The sequence below is a fragment of the Phacochoerus africanus genome, chromosome 3, assembly GCF_016906955.1.
Source record: "Phacochoerus africanus isolate WHEZ1 chromosome 3, ROS_Pafr_v1, whole genome shotgun sequence".
Taxonomy (NCBI): domain Eukaryota; kingdom Metazoa; phylum Chordata; class Mammalia; order Artiodactyla; family Suidae; genus Phacochoerus; species Phacochoerus africanus.
The window spans coordinates 51,638,961-51,656,278 of record NC_062546.1 but is presented as its reverse complement, the minus strand read 5'-3'; the positions used below and the strand labels follow the sequence as shown (position 1 = coordinate 51,656,278).

Below are 17,318 nucleotides of genomic sequence, written 5' to 3'. Positions count from 1 at the left end.
GACCCAGGAGGTGCGTCTGAGTCCCTCACACCCTTCATTTGTACAAAGGGAGACTGCGTGACAGGGGGCGAGTGAGGGTCTCCCTCCGAGTGTAGTGGTGGCAGGCAGGGTAGGGACCAGACTAGGCTGCTGGAGCTCAGACCCTCCCTCCCACGCTGGGGTTTTGTTATTTTGTTCACAAGCCCACCTGCTCATCACCTGGACTGCCCCGGCTGCCAGGAAGGAGTGACATCTCTGTCATTGTCCGAGCGTGTGGGAGGCACAGGGAGCTGCGGGGAGGATGTGAGCCCTGTGCTTGGGACCAGTGTCAGGATCCAGGAAGACACTAGTCACTGTCCTCAAGGGACTGACAGTGTCATTAGCAAGAGAGGACAAAGTTACCCAGCTGGTGGCCAGATGAACCTGTCACACAGAAGGCACCAGACTTTAGAGAAGAAGAGGGGGTGAGGTTATAAGGGGAGGGGGCACAGAAAAGCTGACTTGATGGCTCTTCAGAGAGTAGGCTGGTGCTCCCAGCAAGACCCATGTGGAGGTCCTCATAGGGTGACTCGCAGGGCTGTAGGTACCTGACTTGTGCTGGGTCTGTGGGTTGCTGCTGGATGGCGGGAGTTGAATGCACACTGCTGATGGCAAAGGCCAGGGGGGTGACTTAAGGGCTGGGGGCATCCCCATTTTATCCCCAAACCAAGCAGGATCCTTGCTCTCAGCCCAGCCTCCCGCTGGCCCGCTCCTGGGTGTTCGAGCTCCTGACCTCGTGGCTTCCACCTTCAGGAGCTGAAAAAGACATAGGGCACGTGAGGTGTTCTCTTCCCTTAGGGGGAAGTGGGGGGAAGTGAGGAGGCTGGCTCACACCCCCTTCTGGTATCTCCTGCAGTGTCCTGGGAGAAGGCAGGCATCCCTGGCGTGCTCCAACAGCTGGGGGTGACCTACTTTGTGGTCGTGGTGTTGGAGCTGCTCTTTGCCAAGCCTGTGCCTGAGAGCTGCGCCTCGTTGAGAAACCCTGCTTTCAGCAAGGGGGAAGTGTCCCTGTAGAGCTGTTAGAACTTCAGTTCTGACTGCAGGATGAGAGTACCAGACTCTGTTAGTTAAAAGCATTCTTTTTTCTCTTCATAGTTTTTCTTTTTTTTTTTTTTTTTTTTAGGGCCCCACCCACAGCATATGGAAGTTCCCAGGCTAGGGCTTGAATTGAAACTGCAACTGCCAGCCTAGGCCACAGGAACAGCAATGCCAGATCCAAGCTGCGTCTGAGACAGGCAACAGCGGATCCTTAACCCACTGAGCAAGGCCAGGGATTGAACCCACATCTTCATGGATACCAGTCTGGTTTGTTATTGCTGAGCTACAGTGGGAACTCCAGTTTTGTTTTTTTTTCCTGGCCGCATCCATGGTATATGGACGTTCCCAGGCCAGGGACTGAATCCCAGCTGCTGCAGTCAGGTTCTTCACCCACTGTGCCACAGTGGGAACTCCTTCAATTAGTTATTCTTACTTAATACTTAATATAAAAAGATTATATCAGGTTTTTTTTTTTGGCCCTGCCTGTGGCATGCAGAAGTTCCTAGGCCAGGGACTGAACCCATGCCACAGTAGTGACAATGCCAGATCCTTAACTGCTAGGCCACCAGGGAACTCCTATGTCAATCTTTTTTTATTGTGGTAGAAAGCACAACATGAGAGCTACCCTCCTAATAAATGTTTGTTTCTTTTAATCAAGTGCATTTTGATGACATTAAATAACATCATGTCTGGTTTGCTGGTTCAGCCTCTTGGGGGCATTTCTGCCCATTTTTACATTTCTTTGTGGTACAAGATACACAAACTCTGGGAATGTTTTTGTGTCTATAAAGTGCTGCCAAGGTTTAACTTGGAGGGAAGGAGCTGAGGTAGGGATAGAAGGAAGGAAATAATAAAGATCAGAGGAAAAATAAATGAAATAGAGACCAGAAAATCAATAGGAAAGATCAGTGAAACTAAGACCTGTTTTTTTTTTTTTTAAGAAAAGCCAAAAAAAAAAAAAAAAAGGGTTATTGAGATATAATTCACATACCATAAAACTCACACATTTGAGGTGTAAAGTTGAGTGGAATTCAGTATATTCAGAGTCAGTCATCACTACTGTCTGATTCTAGAACATTTTCATTACTCTCCAAAATACCCTGTCCACACTACCAGTTGCTCCCCATCGCCCAGGTCTCCCACCCCTGGGGAACCCCTGATCTAATTTCTGTCTCCAGGGCTTCCTGTTCTGGACCTTTCATACACATAGAATTGTAGGTAGCTTTTTGATTCTGGTTTTTTTTCCTTTAACATGATATTTTTCAAGGTTTATCCATGTTATGCCATCAGTGCCTGATTTCTTTTTATTCCTGAATAATACTCCATTTTATGAATATACCACATTTTGTATCCATTCATCAGTTGATGGACATCTGACTTGTCTCCACCTTTTGACTGTTGTGAGTAATGATTCCCTGTCCATTCATGTACAGGATTTTGTATGAACATCTCTTTTCAAATATCTTGGATATAGGAGTAGAATTGTGATTTTTTGTTTTTTAGCCACACCCTCAGCAGTGGAAGTTTCTGGGCTAGGGGTTGAACCTGTGCCGCAGCAGTGACAATGCCAGATCCTTGGCCCACTGAGCCACCAGGGAACTTCTGTCCACTGATTTCTTACCTGACATTTCACTGTGATGTTTCATAGAGCTGGAAACCTCTAGACCACATACTACATGTGAAACAAACATGCAGCTAGTTTGTGTTACTGCCGTAAGGGCCGAGAGAAGCATGCCTGGCAATTTCCCAGTATGCGTGCTATGTGTTAGTTCACACCCGTTCCACCTGCCTTTAGTTCACATGTGTTTTATCCTCCTGCCCCCCATCCCCACCCTGCGGCCCTGGTCAGGAGAGAAGCTGCTTTTCTCTGCTGGACGTCACATCCAGTTGGCCCCAGTGGCTCTTTGTGCTGGTGCTGGAAGGTGTTTGGCTGGCCTTGACGTTCTTCTTACCTGTTCCCAGCTGCCCAACGTGAGTGAGCCCGTGGGGATGCCCTTTCTGCATGTCATTTTCTGCCGAGTCAGAGCCCCTGGGTTGTGGCGGTCAGGGCTCCCACGTCCAGAGTTCCCTTCTTCTCTGCTCCTGAGATGTACCTCATGTGGGAGGGGAGGCTGGTGCCTGTGGGAGGACTGTCTCTGTGAGGTTTTGGGAGTCGGTGTGGAGGAAGCTGGGTCTCTCCTGGGCCTTTCCGTGTGGGCTGCTGTCCAGTCAGGGGCGCCCAGAGATCGTCGGGTTGCCAGGTATGCAAGGGTCTCTGGTGGCCTGTGCAGATCGCCAGCATGTTCCCTCCTCCCTTCTGAAGTCTGGTTGGTGAAGTTCATGTTCTCGATCCCCCAGGGGTTATCTGGGCCCTGGCGGCATTGGCGACCTGGGCAAGTATCCAAATTGTACCGGAGGAGCTGCTGGCTACATTGACCGCCTGCTTCTGGGGGACGATCACCTTTACCAGCACCCTTCCCCAGCAGTGAGTGAGCCCGCCTCGTCCTCGGAGCTGGGTGCTTAGGGGTTCTGGAGAGAAAGGGCCAACTTGGAGCTGGTCCATGAAATAGAACGGGATGGAAACCAATCTTTTCTGCAGAGTTGGCTGACTTTATTTATTCATTTATTTATTTTGCCATGGTTGTGGCACGAGGAAGTTCCCGGGCCAGGGACTGAACCCGAGTCACAGCAGTGACAATGCTAAGTCCTTAACTGCTAGGCCACCAGGGAACTCCAAAGCTGACCAACTCTAGGGATGTCAATTTAATGCAGGTTGTGGGAAGAATGGAAACCATTCTTTGGCTTTTAAAGTGAGAATGTGTGGCATCCAGCATGGAGCCTAGTGCCTCCCTGGACATCTCAGGTCCTGGGGCAGACCTTCCCTGTGGGAGGTTTGCCAGGTGGTGCTTTGGGGTTGGCACCTGGCAATGAAGGCCCTGCTTGGTCTCCTGGAGGATGAGGTGGCCCCTCAGAATTGCTGTCAGTGGGGCGAGGGGTCCAGCCCTTGACATCCTGGGTTGGATGTGAGCTGTCCCAGCAAGGTGGTACCTCCTGCAGAGGCAGCTGTCTTCAGTAGGGACAAAGCCAGAGGTGGCTGAGAGCTTCAGGCCATTAGTCCCCTCTGGTGGCTGTGGCTGCCATAGTCCTTGAAGGGGGGGGGGTGGAGAGGGTGGGGGGTTGGGTAGCAGTGTGGTGCCATAATGCCCCCTGTCCCCTGGCATTCACTATAATGTGTAGTTCCAGATTTCTACAGTTTCTACAGTAACACTTTTCTTTAATAATAAAATAATATGGACTTTTTTTTTCCCTCTTTTTAGGGCCGCTCCCGCTGCATATGGAAGTTCCCAGGCTAGGGGTTGAATTGGAGCTGCAGCTGCCGGCCTACGCCTCAGCCACAGCAACACAGGGTCCAAGCTGTGTCTGCAACCTACACCACAGTTCACGGCAACGCTGGATCCTTAACCCACTGAGTGAGGCCAGGGATTGAACCCATGTCCTCATGGATACTCGTCAGGTTCATTATTGCAGAGCCATAATGGGAATTCCAATATGAATGTATTTTTGAATGTTATTTGCTTAAAAGAAGAAAGGAAGCTGTTGATGTTACAGTGGGGTTGACCACAAAGACTAAATCTGAAAATTAGACATGTTCTATCCTGGTTAGAGAGGCATCATTTGGGGGGTGCGGGGCCCAGCACTATCTCCTGAGCCCCCGGAAGCTGAGGTGGCTGTGCTGGGCCAGGCTCACATCTCTGTTCCCTTCTTGAGTGTCACATGCCATACACGTTCTTAGGCTGGAATCATTGTTAAAAAAAAAAAAAAAAAGCATTCTGCCTGTAATTCCCACAAGTGGACAATGAATTTCTGCATCAAAAACAAACCTGTGGAGTCTGGGGGCACCTGTGTTTGTATTTTGCCTCCAAGTTGCTTGTGTGCTGCTGCAGACAGGGCTGCCTTCTTGTTCTTGTTCAGGTGCTTTATCACACCAAGGTGGCCTACGACCCTGAAGGCATCCTGGGGACCATCAACTCCATCTTGATGGCATATTTAGGAGTTCAGGTATTTGTTTCCTTCAGATGCACTTTTCTGACAGTTAGGGATGACTGATTTATCACTAAAGCAAAACCATTTGATTAAAATAAGTAATTGGAAGCATATCTTCTGTGTATTTCAGGCCTGATAAATTGTGTTTATAATTTGCTGCATCCCATAGATCTTGTATGGTTGTGTTTGTGTTTTTAATTTTTTTTTATACTCAATGAATTTATTACATTTATAGTTGTACAATGATCTTCACAATCCAATTTTATAGGATTTCCAACCTACAACCCCTGTGCATCCCCCCACCCTCCCAAACTGTCTCCTTTGAAGACCATAAGTTTTTTTTGTTTTGTTTTTTTTGACTTTTATTACCAGTTTATTAGGTGTCAGCCCTATTTCTAGGTATTCCGGATTGGAGACCATAAGTTTTTAAAAGTCTGTAAGTCAGTATCTGCAAAGAAGTTAATTCTGTCCTTTCTTCAGATTCCACATGGACGGTGAAAGCATTTGATGTTGGTGTCTCATTGTCTGGCTGGCTTCATTTAGCATGATAATGTCTAGGTCCATTCATGTTGCTGCAAATGCCATTATTTCGTTCCTTTTAATGGCTGAGTAGTATGGTTGTGTTTTAATTGCCATTTGCCTCAAGGCATTTTTAATTTCTTCTTTAATTTCACCAGTGCCCTGTTGTTGTTGTTGTTGTTTTTGTAGCATGCTCTTCAGTCTCCTAATTTTTCATGTATTTTCCTGTGGTTGATTTCTAGTTTCATGCTGTTGTGGTCAGAAAAGATGCTTGAAATAATTTTTATTTTTATTTTTTTTTATTTTGTTTTGTCTTTTGTCTTTTTTTGTTGTTGTTGTTGTTGTTGTTGTTGCTATTTCTTGGGCCGCTCCCGCGGCATATGGAGGTTCCCAGGCTAGGGGTCCGATCGGAGCTGTAGCCACCAGCCTACGCCAGAGCCACAGCAACGCAGGATCCGAGCCGCGTCTGCAACCTACACCACAGCTCACGGCAACGCTGGATCGTTAACCCACTGAGCAAGGGCAGGGACCGAACCCGCAACCTCATGGTTCCTAGTCGGATTCGTTAACCACTGTGCCACGACGGGAACTCCTTGAAATAATTTTTATACTCTTAAATTTGTTGAGGCTTGTTTTGTGCCCTAGCAAGTGGTTAATCCTAGAGACTGTTCCATGTGCACTTGAAAAGAAGGTGTATTTTGCTTTTTTTGGATATAACGTCCTGACGATATCAAGTCTAATTGTTTTATGGTGTATCATTTAAGATCTCTGTTGCCTTATTGATTTTCTGTCTAGAAGATCTGTTCATTGATGTGAGTGGGGATGTTAAAGCCTCCTACTATTATTGTATTTCTATCAATTTCTCCCTTTATGTCTGTTAGTATTTGTTTTATTTATTTGGGTGCTCCCATATTGGATGCATCTATATTGACAAGTATAACATCCTCTCCATGTATTGATCCTTTTATCATTATATAGTGTCCTTCTTTATCTTTCTTTACAGCCTTTATTTTAAAGTCTCCTGTGTCTCATCTGAGTATTGCAACCCTTGCTTTCTTGTCATTTCCATTTGTGTGAAATATCTTTTCCCATCCCCTCATTTTCAATCTGTGTGTCCTTTGCCCTAAGGTGGGTCTCTTGTAGGTAGCATAGTGTAGACTCTTGGTTTTTTGTTTTTTAATCCAGTCTGCTACTCTGTGTCTTTTGATTGTGTCATTTAGTCCATTGATATTTAAGATAATTATTGATAGATGTATATTGCCATTTTAAACTTTGTTTTCCTATTAATTTTATATTTCTTCTTTGTCCCTTTTTCCTTTTGCAGCTTGATGATTTTCTTTTGTATTATGCTTATGTTCTCTTCCTTTTGTTTTTTGTGAATCTATTGTATGTTTTTTGGTTGTGGTTACCTGTTTTTCAAGCTTGTTAACCCCTTTTTATATCTACTTGCCTTAGTCATATAGGCTCAAACCCATTCTTGGAAAAAAAAGTTTTCTTTCCTTCCTCCCCTACATTAATGATTTGGATGTCCTCTTTTACATCTTCATGTTCATCTTTTTGCTATTCACCATGGTTATCATCACTTTCACAGAAATTTTTTGATTAAAAAAAAAAAATCTTTGTCAGAGTTTCCATCATGGTGCAGTGGAAACAAATCTGACTAGGAACCATGAGGTTGCAGGTTTGATCCCTGGCGTTAGTCAGTGGGTTAAGGATCGGGCATTGCCATGAACTGTGGTGTAGGTCACAGACTCTGTTCAGATCTGGTGTTTCTGTGGCTGTGGCAAAGGCTGGCAGCTGTAGCTCTGATTTGACCCCTAGCCTGGGAACCTCCATATGCCATGGGTGCAGCCCTAAAAAGCAACAACAACAACAAATCTTTGTACTTGCTTATGTAAGTAATGGATTTTCCAATTGTGATTTTCTCTTTCCTATAGATTCTTACCTCTTTTCTATGTAGAGAAAACCTTTCAATATTTCCTGTAGGACAGGTTTGATATTGCAGTATTCTTTCAGTTTTTGCTTGTATGAGAAATTCTTTATCTCCCCTTCTACTCTAAATGTTAATCTCGACGGGTAGAATATCCTAGGTTGCAGATTTTCCCCTTTCAGAACTTTGACTGTATCCTTCCATTTACTCCCTTCTGGCCTGTGACATTTCTGTAGAGAAATAAGTTGATAGCCTTATGGGGATGCCCTTGTAACTAACCTTTTGTTTTTCTCTTGATGCCTTTAAAATCCTCTCTTTAACTTTTGCCATTTTCATTATAGTATGCCTTGGTGTGGGTCTGTTTGGGTTCATCTTGTTGGGGATCCTCTGTGGCTCCTGTATCTGGATGTTTTCTTCTTTAGATTTGGAAGTTTTCAGCCATAATTTCTTTTTTGGCCACTCCACGGCATATGGAGTTCCTGGGCTAGGGGTCAGATTCAAGCTGTGGTTGTGACCCCTCCAACAGCTGTGGCAATGCCAGATCCTTAACCCACTGTGCTAGGCCAGGGATCAAACCTGAGTTCCAGTGCTCCACAGATGTCGCCAACCCTGTTGCACCATAGTGGGATCTCCAGCCATGATTTCTTTCTTATTTTTTTTTCCAGCCATGATTTCTTCAAATACATTTTCAATCCCCCTTTCTCCTTCTTCTCCTTCTGAGATGCCTATTATGCATAGGTTGGCATACTTTATATTATCCCATAGGTTTTTTATATTACTTTGACTTTTTTTTTCTTTTTCATTTGGCTTTCTGTCTACCATTCTGATTCAATGATTTCTATTATTCTATCTTCCAGATCACTTATCTGTTCTTCTGCATTATTCATTCTGCTATTCATCATCTTTAGCTCAGCTTTCATTTCAGCAAATGAATTTTGTAATTTATCTTGGCTCCTCATGATTTCTAGCTCCTTTGTTTTTTTAATGGTAATCTGCATTTTTATCAATAGTCCTAATTCCTTCAATATTTTTATCTCCTGTTTGGACTCGGTGTCTATCACACTGAGAGGTCTATTTCATTGTTTTTTCAGGGGAATTTTTTGACCTTTTAATTGGGAGTGGTTCCTATGTGTCTTCATTTAATTTATATTTTTCTTACTGTATGAGTTTAGGGGAAGCAGTTATTTACGCTGGTCCTGGAGGGCTATTTTTATGGGGAGTGTCCCTGTGTAGGTTTAATATTTTTGTTGCAAGAGCTGTTTAATTTTTTTTAATTTTTTAACTTTTTTGTCTTTTTGCCTTTTCTAGGGCCGATCCCATGGCATATGGAGGTTCCCAGGCTAGGGGTCTAATCAGAGCTATAGCTGCCAGCCTACACGAGAGCCACAGCAATACAGGATCTGAGCTGTGTCTGCAACCTACACCACAGCTCTGGCAATGCTGACTCCTTAACCCACTGAGCAAGGGCAGGGATCGAACCCACAACCTCATGGTTCCTAGTCGGATTCGTTAACCACTGAGCCATGACGGAACTACGCAAGAGCTGTTTTTAGTGTGGATGCCTGCCACTCCTTTCTTCAGTTTGTGCTGGTCATTATCACCTTGGTAGGAGGTGTGACTGGTGTGGTGACCAGAGCCTGCAGTGGATATGGCAGGACCTCCTCTTTGCTCTGTGGTTTTCACTGCCCTGTCAGGGACCAGATCTTGTTCTCCTAGTTTTAGGGTAGAAGCCCCCAGTTCCATTTCTGAGCTACATTTATGAGCTGGAGCATGAGGTAGGTGGGATTGGAGCACTCCCACTGGGAGAGGAGCCCCTGAGTATTCCTCTGCCCGAGCTGTTCACCTGTGGGTGTGCTCTGTTGTGCCATCTGTCTCCCACTATGCAGGCACACAAAGTACACTGTTGGCACCACCCTTGGACCCACCCAACCATGGGAATGCCAGCAATCGGCCGTGGTGTTTTCATTGTTTTCACAAGGCCACCAGCGCAGATCTCCTGAAGTCAGGTCCCAGGGCTGCAGTCGTTTGCACAGCAATAGAGGCAGCTCAGACCCTGGCCCAGGGCTGGGCTGGGCCAGGGTCTGAGCTGCCTCTATCGCTCCCATAGCGGGTCCAGATGTGTCCCACAAAAGCCCACAGCTGCTAAGTCTAGGCCCATCCCATCCGTGGGAGCACCCACTGTCCACTCAGAGTCTGCAGCTTGCACAGCCTCAGGGAGAGATTTCAGTCCTGCTTCCTAAGCTCTGCGGCTTCTGAGGCTCAGCTCTGGTTTTAGACGTGTCTCTGCATGTGAGCAACCCAGTGGCATCTGCCTCTGGAGCTGTGGAGGCAGGGGTTGGCCCAGGGAGAAAGAAGCTGTTATGCCCCCCCCCCCCCACCCAAGCACCACTTAACAGTGGCACTTTGCCTCTATGACGAGTCTGGGCTTCTTCCGTAAACCCTGCCAGTTACAACAGTACCACACTCCAGCCCTTCAGACTGTCTCTGTGCAGCCAACGCCAGTCCTCTCCCCCGTCTGTCCTCTACACCCCAAGTTCCAGCCTCCCTCTCCCCCCTACCTCTGTACTAGCAGATGCTTCTATCAGGCTGGGGTGTGCAGGGCGGTGGCACAGGCCTTCCATGCTGGTCTCTGTCTCACCCGCCACAACTCAGCTGTTGAGCTCTTCTCTGAGCCTCTGAAGCTCCCTTTCAGTCCCGGCTGATCCCCCCAGCAGTGAGGGGGCTTCCCAGGGTACAGGAACCTCTCCTCTCCTTTAGCTCCCTCTCAGGGGTGCAGGTCCCAGTCCTGTTTCCTCTTTTGTTTTCCTTCCGTCCCTACCGCACTTCCGTGGAGGTCTTTCCTGTCCTTTCAGGTGTTTGAAGTCTTCTGCTAGTGCTCAGGAGGTGTTCTGTATTCTGGGAGAACTGTTCCACCAGTAGATGTATTTTTGGATGCATTTGTGGGAGGAGGCGGGTCCCACGTCCTACTCCACCACCTTGATTGGAGCCCCGATAAATTATTATTGACACTTTCTTCAGCGTTTTCAGAAGCTAATTCCTACTTTGGGGGGATTTTTATGCCAAACCCAGATTTTTCTGTTTTTAAAAATGTTTCCCAGCCTCCAGGTCCACCCTGCCCCTGTCCCCCTTCTGTGTCCCTGCCAGACAGAACTATCCAGCAGGCCAGCCTGAGCTGGTCCCTTGTTAAGTGGGGAGAAAAAGTGACTTTCCTTGGCTCCCCTCCCCTAGGGGAGAAAAGCTTGTGCCTTAAAGTAAGACCTGCAGGCCCACCTCTCCCCACCCCAGCCCTTCTGAACTACCCGCAGCACCTCAGGGAGGCTGTGTTTCTCCCTATATGACATGCTTCCGTGCTCGCTGTTCCATCCTGCCCAAGTGCTGGTCCTGCTTTGTGCCCATATCCTCAGCGGGTCAGCACCTCCTCTGCATGCCTCCCCCACGTCCCTCCCGAGGGGTCCCTGTGCCTCTCGGCCTGCACTTAGCCACAGGCAGGGGCCTCGTTCACTCTCCTTGTGACCCCACTACCTGCAGCTGAGTCTGTCTGTTGAGTGGTTAGGATGGTGGATGAATCTGAAGTAAGTGGGTCTCTTGGTCACACTGTGTTCTCTTCTGCAGGCAGGGAAAATACTCTTGTATTACAAGGATCGGACCAAAGGCATCCTGATCAGATTTGCCGCCTGGGGGTGTTTTCTGGTGAGTGACCCATGTTCTTCACTGAAATTCCTTCTCTTCACACACATTTATTTCACACTGGGCAGCAGTGGGATAGAGCTGTCACGTCATGATTGTTACATCCTTCCTCTGAGTATCAGAGAGGAAAAAACTCTACAGCCCAATTCTCAGGAAAATGTTTTATAAATAAATCCACGCATGCACGAAGAAATGGAGCTGGGGTGTGGGTTTCTGGGACCTTTTCCAGAAGGACCAGGCCAATGATAACAGGTTCACAGGTAGCAAAAGATAAAGCTCTTCCTTCAACCCTCGACCTTGCAGGTGGGTTTCCTCCCAGGATTCATTCTCATTGATCTGTTCATTTACCTTCAGCTCAGAGCAATGCTGGAGAGGTATTTTTTGGAGAATAGTTTTAGTTATACAACATTTATTTTTCTTTTTAGCTGCACTTGTGGCATATGGAGGTTCCCAGGCTAGGGGTCAAATCAGAGCTGTAGCCGGCCTACACCAGAGCCACGGCAACTCAGGATCCAAGCCACGTCTGCGACCTACACCACAGCTCATGGCAACACTGGATCCTTAACCCACTGAGCAAGGCCAGGGATCGAACCCGCAACCTCATTGATACTATGTTGGATTCTTAACCTGCTGAGCCACACAGGGAACTCAGTTGTACAACTTTAAAATGTTTTTCCAGTTAAAAGAAAATGGCGAGCACGATTTTCAGTCCTCCCCAAGCAACTTAGTGGCTCATATTTTTCAGTTGTGAACCACAGTGGTTTCTTTTAAAAAAAATTTTTTATTGTCATTGATTTACAATGTCCTATCAATTTGTGCTGTACAGCAAAGTGACCTGCAATTGTTTCCTGAGATGATGTAAGAAACTTTAACACCTCTCTCCCCTCACAGGGGCTTATTTCTGTTGCTTTGACGAAAGCGTCTGAAAATGAAGGCTTTATTCCAGTGAACAAAAATCTCTGGTAGGTACAGCAGACGTGTCATGTGCACATCCAATTGGGCTGACATCAGAAGTGCTCTCCGGAGCCCTGAGACGCCCACTGTCCCCCAGGTCCACATCCTACGTCACCACGCTGAGCTCCTTTGCCTTCTTGATCCTGCTGGTCCTGTACCCCATTGTGGATGTGAAGGGACTGTGGACAGGAACCCCGTTCTTCTACCCGGGTGAGCCCCCTGCCCCAGGCCATGCGGAGGAGGGGACCTGCAAGCAGCTGGGGCTGGGTGTGTCCAAGGGGGGCCCAAGCAGGGTGTCCCTGGTGTGTTCCCGGGCAGCACCCCCTCGTTTTACCATTTAGGTTGTGGGGTTGTAAACAATGCTCTGATGGCTTCTTCAGTCACGTCATCCAGTTCCGAAGGCTTCAGAAATGGGGCCGCACTTTCTGATGGAAATGCCTGCTTTACACCTGATGCGTGAGAGATGCCCCCAGGGATGCGAGGGTTTCGCCTGAGACGAGTACAGCAGATAATTTCATGACTCGCCTGAGCCTCCGAGTCCAATAATAGTCTCTTTGGTCTATAAATTAATAATCTGGCATTCCTTTCAGATTAAATATTCCACAATTACATCTCCAATGTGAATAGTTTCTAATACTTTTTTTTTTTTTTTTTTTTAGGGCCACATCCATGGCATATGGAAGTTCCCAGGCTAGGGGTCTCATCGGAGCTGCAGCTGCCAGCATACGCTACAGCCACAGCGACTTGGGATCCAAGCCGCATATGTGACTTACACCACGGCATGTGGCAATGCCAGATCCTTAACTCGCTGAGTGAGGCCAGGGATCGAACCCGCATCCTCATGGATACTAATCAGATTCGTTTCTGCTGCACCACAGTGGGAACGCCTCTGATACTTTTCTTGATATAGTTTGCACTTCAGTAGCTAAGATACACACCACTTACTTTTGGAGGTAGCCCGTAACAGAAGCGGGCGCCTTTTCTTTTTTCACTGAAGTCAGATTTCCCGAGTGAGACTGATGACCGCTGTGTCTCCCCAGGCATGAACTCAATCCTGGTGTACGTGGGCCACGAGGTGTTTGCCAACTACTTCCCCTTCCAGTGGAGGCTGGGGGACAGCCAGTCCCACAGGGAGCATCTGGTGCAGAACGTAGTCGCCACTGCACTCTGGGTGTTCATCGCCTACGTCCTCTACAAGAAGAACGTCTTTTGGAAAATCTGAGGCCCCAGCTGAGATGAGATGTGTGACTGGCAGATGACAGGGCCTGGGGAATCATTAAAAGGAGTCATTCGTTAAAACAGCGGCTGGGCTGTGAATTTCCAGATTATCAACAAGGAGGCTGACGTGGCTCCTGCGAATCTGCCTGTGGACGTGGGACTTAAGTACCTGAAACGTAATTGTCTTGTCTTCTCCGTCTTCTATGGAAATGGATGCATTTGGAACGTCCCATTTAATTTTTCAAAAGGGAATTCACCAGGCCATTTTGCTTCTGTGATGGGCAACACAATCCACAGTCTGCTGCTCACTGATGTTCTTTGCCTGCACCTGCCTCTCCTCGCATATCCACACCGACCAAGGTGCCACCTTCGCCGCCATGGCTGACTGTGACGTTCACTGGGTGTATGTGCAGTAGCGCAGTCTAATAGATTTTTGGTGAAGTACAGCTTAATAGTTCAAGAAAGTCCAAGTGATTTCCTTTCAGCTCTGTAGGGCACTGGTGGGGCCAAATAAAAAGCCTTTTTTTTTTTTTTTTTAAGCAGTAGGGAAGAAACTTTATTAATTGAATGACAGCATATTTTTTAAAAGGCTCAAATTAGAGAAAACGCTGTAGGATACGCACCAACCATAGTGATGCTGTATCAAAAACCAGAGTGGGGGCTCCCGCTGTGGTGCAACAGGATCAGCAGCATCTCTGGAGCCCTAGGATGCAAGTTCAATTCCTGGCCACGAACAGTGGGTTAAAGGATCTGGCGTTGCTACAGTTGTGGTGTAGGTGCAACTGTGGTTCAGATCTAACCCCTGGCCTGGCCAAAAAAATGAAAACAAACCAAAAAACCCAGGTTGAATTAAAGTTATGATCATATTCAAAAAAGGCTTTTTTTTTTTTTTTTCAAGGGCTGCACCCAAGGCACATGGAGGTTCCCAGGCTAGGGGTCAAATCAGAGCCACTGGCCTACAGCACAGCCACAGCAATGCAGGATCCGAGCCAAGTCTGCAACCTACACCACAGCTCATGGTGACGCTGGATCTTTAACCCACTGAGCGAGGCCAGAGGTTGAACCCACATCCTCTAGATACTAGTCGGGTTTGTTACCACTGAGCCAAAACAGGAACTCCCCCAAAATGCCTTTCTATCAGAAGCTGTTTTTTCTCCTTTTCTCCATTTTAAAAACAGTTAAAACCGTAGATGTATTATTTGCAGCCACTCTTGCTTACAGTTAACTACTTAGGTGCCTACCTGTCAGCCTACCCACTCACCTCCTACCTGGGGGCCTTTCTCTCCGTGTATCTGGATGGTATCTGGTCCCCAGGGCCAGCCTCTGTCCCTAGGAAGAGAGGAGCTTGCGGTCTCTCCTGGGCTCCTGCTTTGCCATCCTTGCCGTGCGCGATGTCAGGCAAGTCCCTGAACAACAAGGGAGGTGGTGCTGGGCTCCCCCCTCCCCGCCAGCTCTGAGGCTCAGTGGGGTGGCCTGCACCGCTGGCTTTTCTGAAATCCTTAGAAAAATATTTTTATTACAGAAAACTCTTCCAAATCAATGACCACGAAAAGTTAAAAAAAAAAAAAAACAAAAAACCTCTCATCGGAGTAAATCTTTTCAGAATGACCCTTCGCAGTGGAGGCAGACTTCCTGCTTGGAATCACCAGAATGAAGACTTGTTGGAGAACACAGCGAGAAACAGGTCTTCCATGGGATGCATCCTTGTACCTGGGAATTTCCTGTGAGAAAGAAAACGTGGCACTGGGCTGTACCTGGGACCCTCTGCGTGGGCCCTGTCCCACCGCATCTGCTGTCGTCCCTGCTGGGACCCCATCTCTACCTGAACTCTCCTTCCAACTTGTGACCGCCCTTGGACCCCTGGATGCCCGCCAGCATCCAGGCCCCCTCCCCTGTCTCTTCCCAAATGCAGACCTTCCCGCCTTTGGACTGACCTGGCTCTGTGGATGGTCGTCTTGGTATAAAAGTGCCGTCGTCTTTCCCACATCTCACACCCTTTCCCACGGTTAGTTGTTACTGAATCTTCTCAATTCTGTCTCCACCTCCCACCTGGAACATCTTATTCTCCTGGTCACTGCCTGTTATGCTTGTGCAGACTCTTGTAATCATTTTTAAGCCGGCCTCTTTCCCCAAAGTCACTCTGTCACCCTCAGATTACGCTTCATAAAACAGTTCAGATCAAATCACCTCCTTTTACAGCTTTGCTACAGATGGATGCATCCTCCATGGAGCCGAGCATATCATACCCGCTGGTGTCTTTCCCCAGCCCTGGACCCACACTACGAGTCCTGGCTTGACCACCTCCATCAGCAGTGGTAGGCGGTCCTCTGCCTCTGCCTCTGAGTGCTGTCATCCTGGATTGCTTTTTCCTTTCGTTTTCTCCCATCCACATCTGACCTGTCACGTTCTCTAGGGCACCTTCTGTAATCTCTTATTCTCATCTCAGAGTAATATTTTCTTCCTCTGGATTCTCTTAATACCTGATGGAGGCCAATCTTGTAGCATTATTTGCTTTCTGCCTTGGTGTGACGGTCACTTGTGTCCATGACCAAGTTCCCATGCTGGACAGTGAGTCTGCAGAGGACAGGAGCCACACCTCGTCCACCTGCATGTTCTTCACGGCACCAACACAGTGCCTCATGCAGAGCGGGTGCTAAATAAACACCTGTTAAAGCAAAGCAGTGGTAGTGGTTTGTTTCATATATATATATAATTTTTTTTTCTTTTTAGGGCCATACCTGTGGTATATGTAAGATTCCAGGCTAGGGGTCGAATCAGAGCTGCAGCTGCCGGCCTACACCACAGCCACAGCAATGCCAGATCCGAGCTGCATCTGTGACCTACACCACAGCTCATGGCAATACCGGACCCTGAACCCACTGAGCGAGGCCAGGGATCAAACCCGCATCCTTATGGGTACTAGTTGGGTTCCTTATCGCTGAGCCACAACAGGAACTCCTCTTTTTAAGTACTGATATAATTTGGTGTGTATCTGGAGTGTGTGTGTGTGTAAGCTGTCACACTGAGGAAACACTTCTCTTGCAGTGAATCTTCGTGGGTGATCACAGCTGGGTCATCCTGAAGCCCAGCAGGTGAGGCTGGGCTGCGCCTCTCCAGAAACATTTCCCAGCCTGGAGAGTACGTCTGTCAGGGGGTCCTGAGCCGTAAGCAGCAGGAACTCTTGATGCGGCTAGGTTATAAGGAAGTCACCTCATGTAGGTAGCCCCAAGGCTCAGCCCCCTCACTTCACGGCTGAGATGCCTACCCGGTTGCCATCACAACAGCCACATGCCCAGCAGACATTACACTTGGGAAGGAGCAGGTGTCCCTCTGTACCTTGTGATTTTACTGCAGAGAATCCTCCCTGAAGTCGCTCAGCCGCTGTTCCTGCACATTTCACTGGCTGCAGGTGCCTCCCTGGACTGCCGAGCTGGTCAAGACAGGGAGCCTGGGACTGCCCAGGCCCAGGGCTGAGTGGGGGGACAGCATCACCCTCCTTGGGGAGGGGCAGGGAAACACACGGGACGAGGGGGAGAGCAGGAAACAGTGGCGGGGACAACCCCCTGTAACACTGGCCTCAGAAAACACATGGGACGATACATCTTATGGGGAGGGGGGAGTTCCTGAGTAACAGGGCAGAGGACTGTTTCAGAGTGGGGATGTGATAATTTGACATTCCCAATTCCTATTTATAATTAAGTGAATAAATGACTGGTGTTAGACTTTACCTCTCTTCACTCCAGCCAATACCATACACAAAAATAAAACTCAAAATGGCTTAAAGACTTACATGTAAGACATGACACTGTATAATTCCTAGAAGAGAACATAGGCGGAATAGTCTGTGACATAAATCATACCGATGTTTTCTTAGGTCAGTCTCCCAAGGCAATAGAAAGCGAAAATAAACAAATGGGTTTATCAAACTAAG

The 17,318-nt window shown here is 47.6% G+C and overlaps 1 protein-coding gene across 1 annotated transcript in view; it reads left to right on the top strand.

Moving 5' to 3' along the window:
* HGSNAT (heparan-alpha-glucosaminide N-acetyltransferase) overlaps nt 1-16,065 on the top strand; it is a 44,864-nt gene extending 28,799 nt beyond the window's left edge. The window contains 8 exon segments of the mRNA XM_047771751.1: nt 875-989; nt 2,911-3,027; nt 3,394-3,520; nt 5,008-5,094; nt 11,141-11,218; nt 12,107-12,177; nt 12,267-12,379; nt 13,210-16,065. Coding sequence (XP_047627707.1) covers nt 875-989; nt 2,911-3,027; nt 3,394-3,520; nt 5,008-5,094; nt 11,141-11,218; nt 12,107-12,177; nt 12,267-12,379; nt 13,210-13,391 — 890 coding nt within the window. The 3' untranslated portion in view covers nt 13,392-16,065.
* The last annotated feature ends 1,253 nt before the right edge of the window (nt 16,066-17,318 follow it).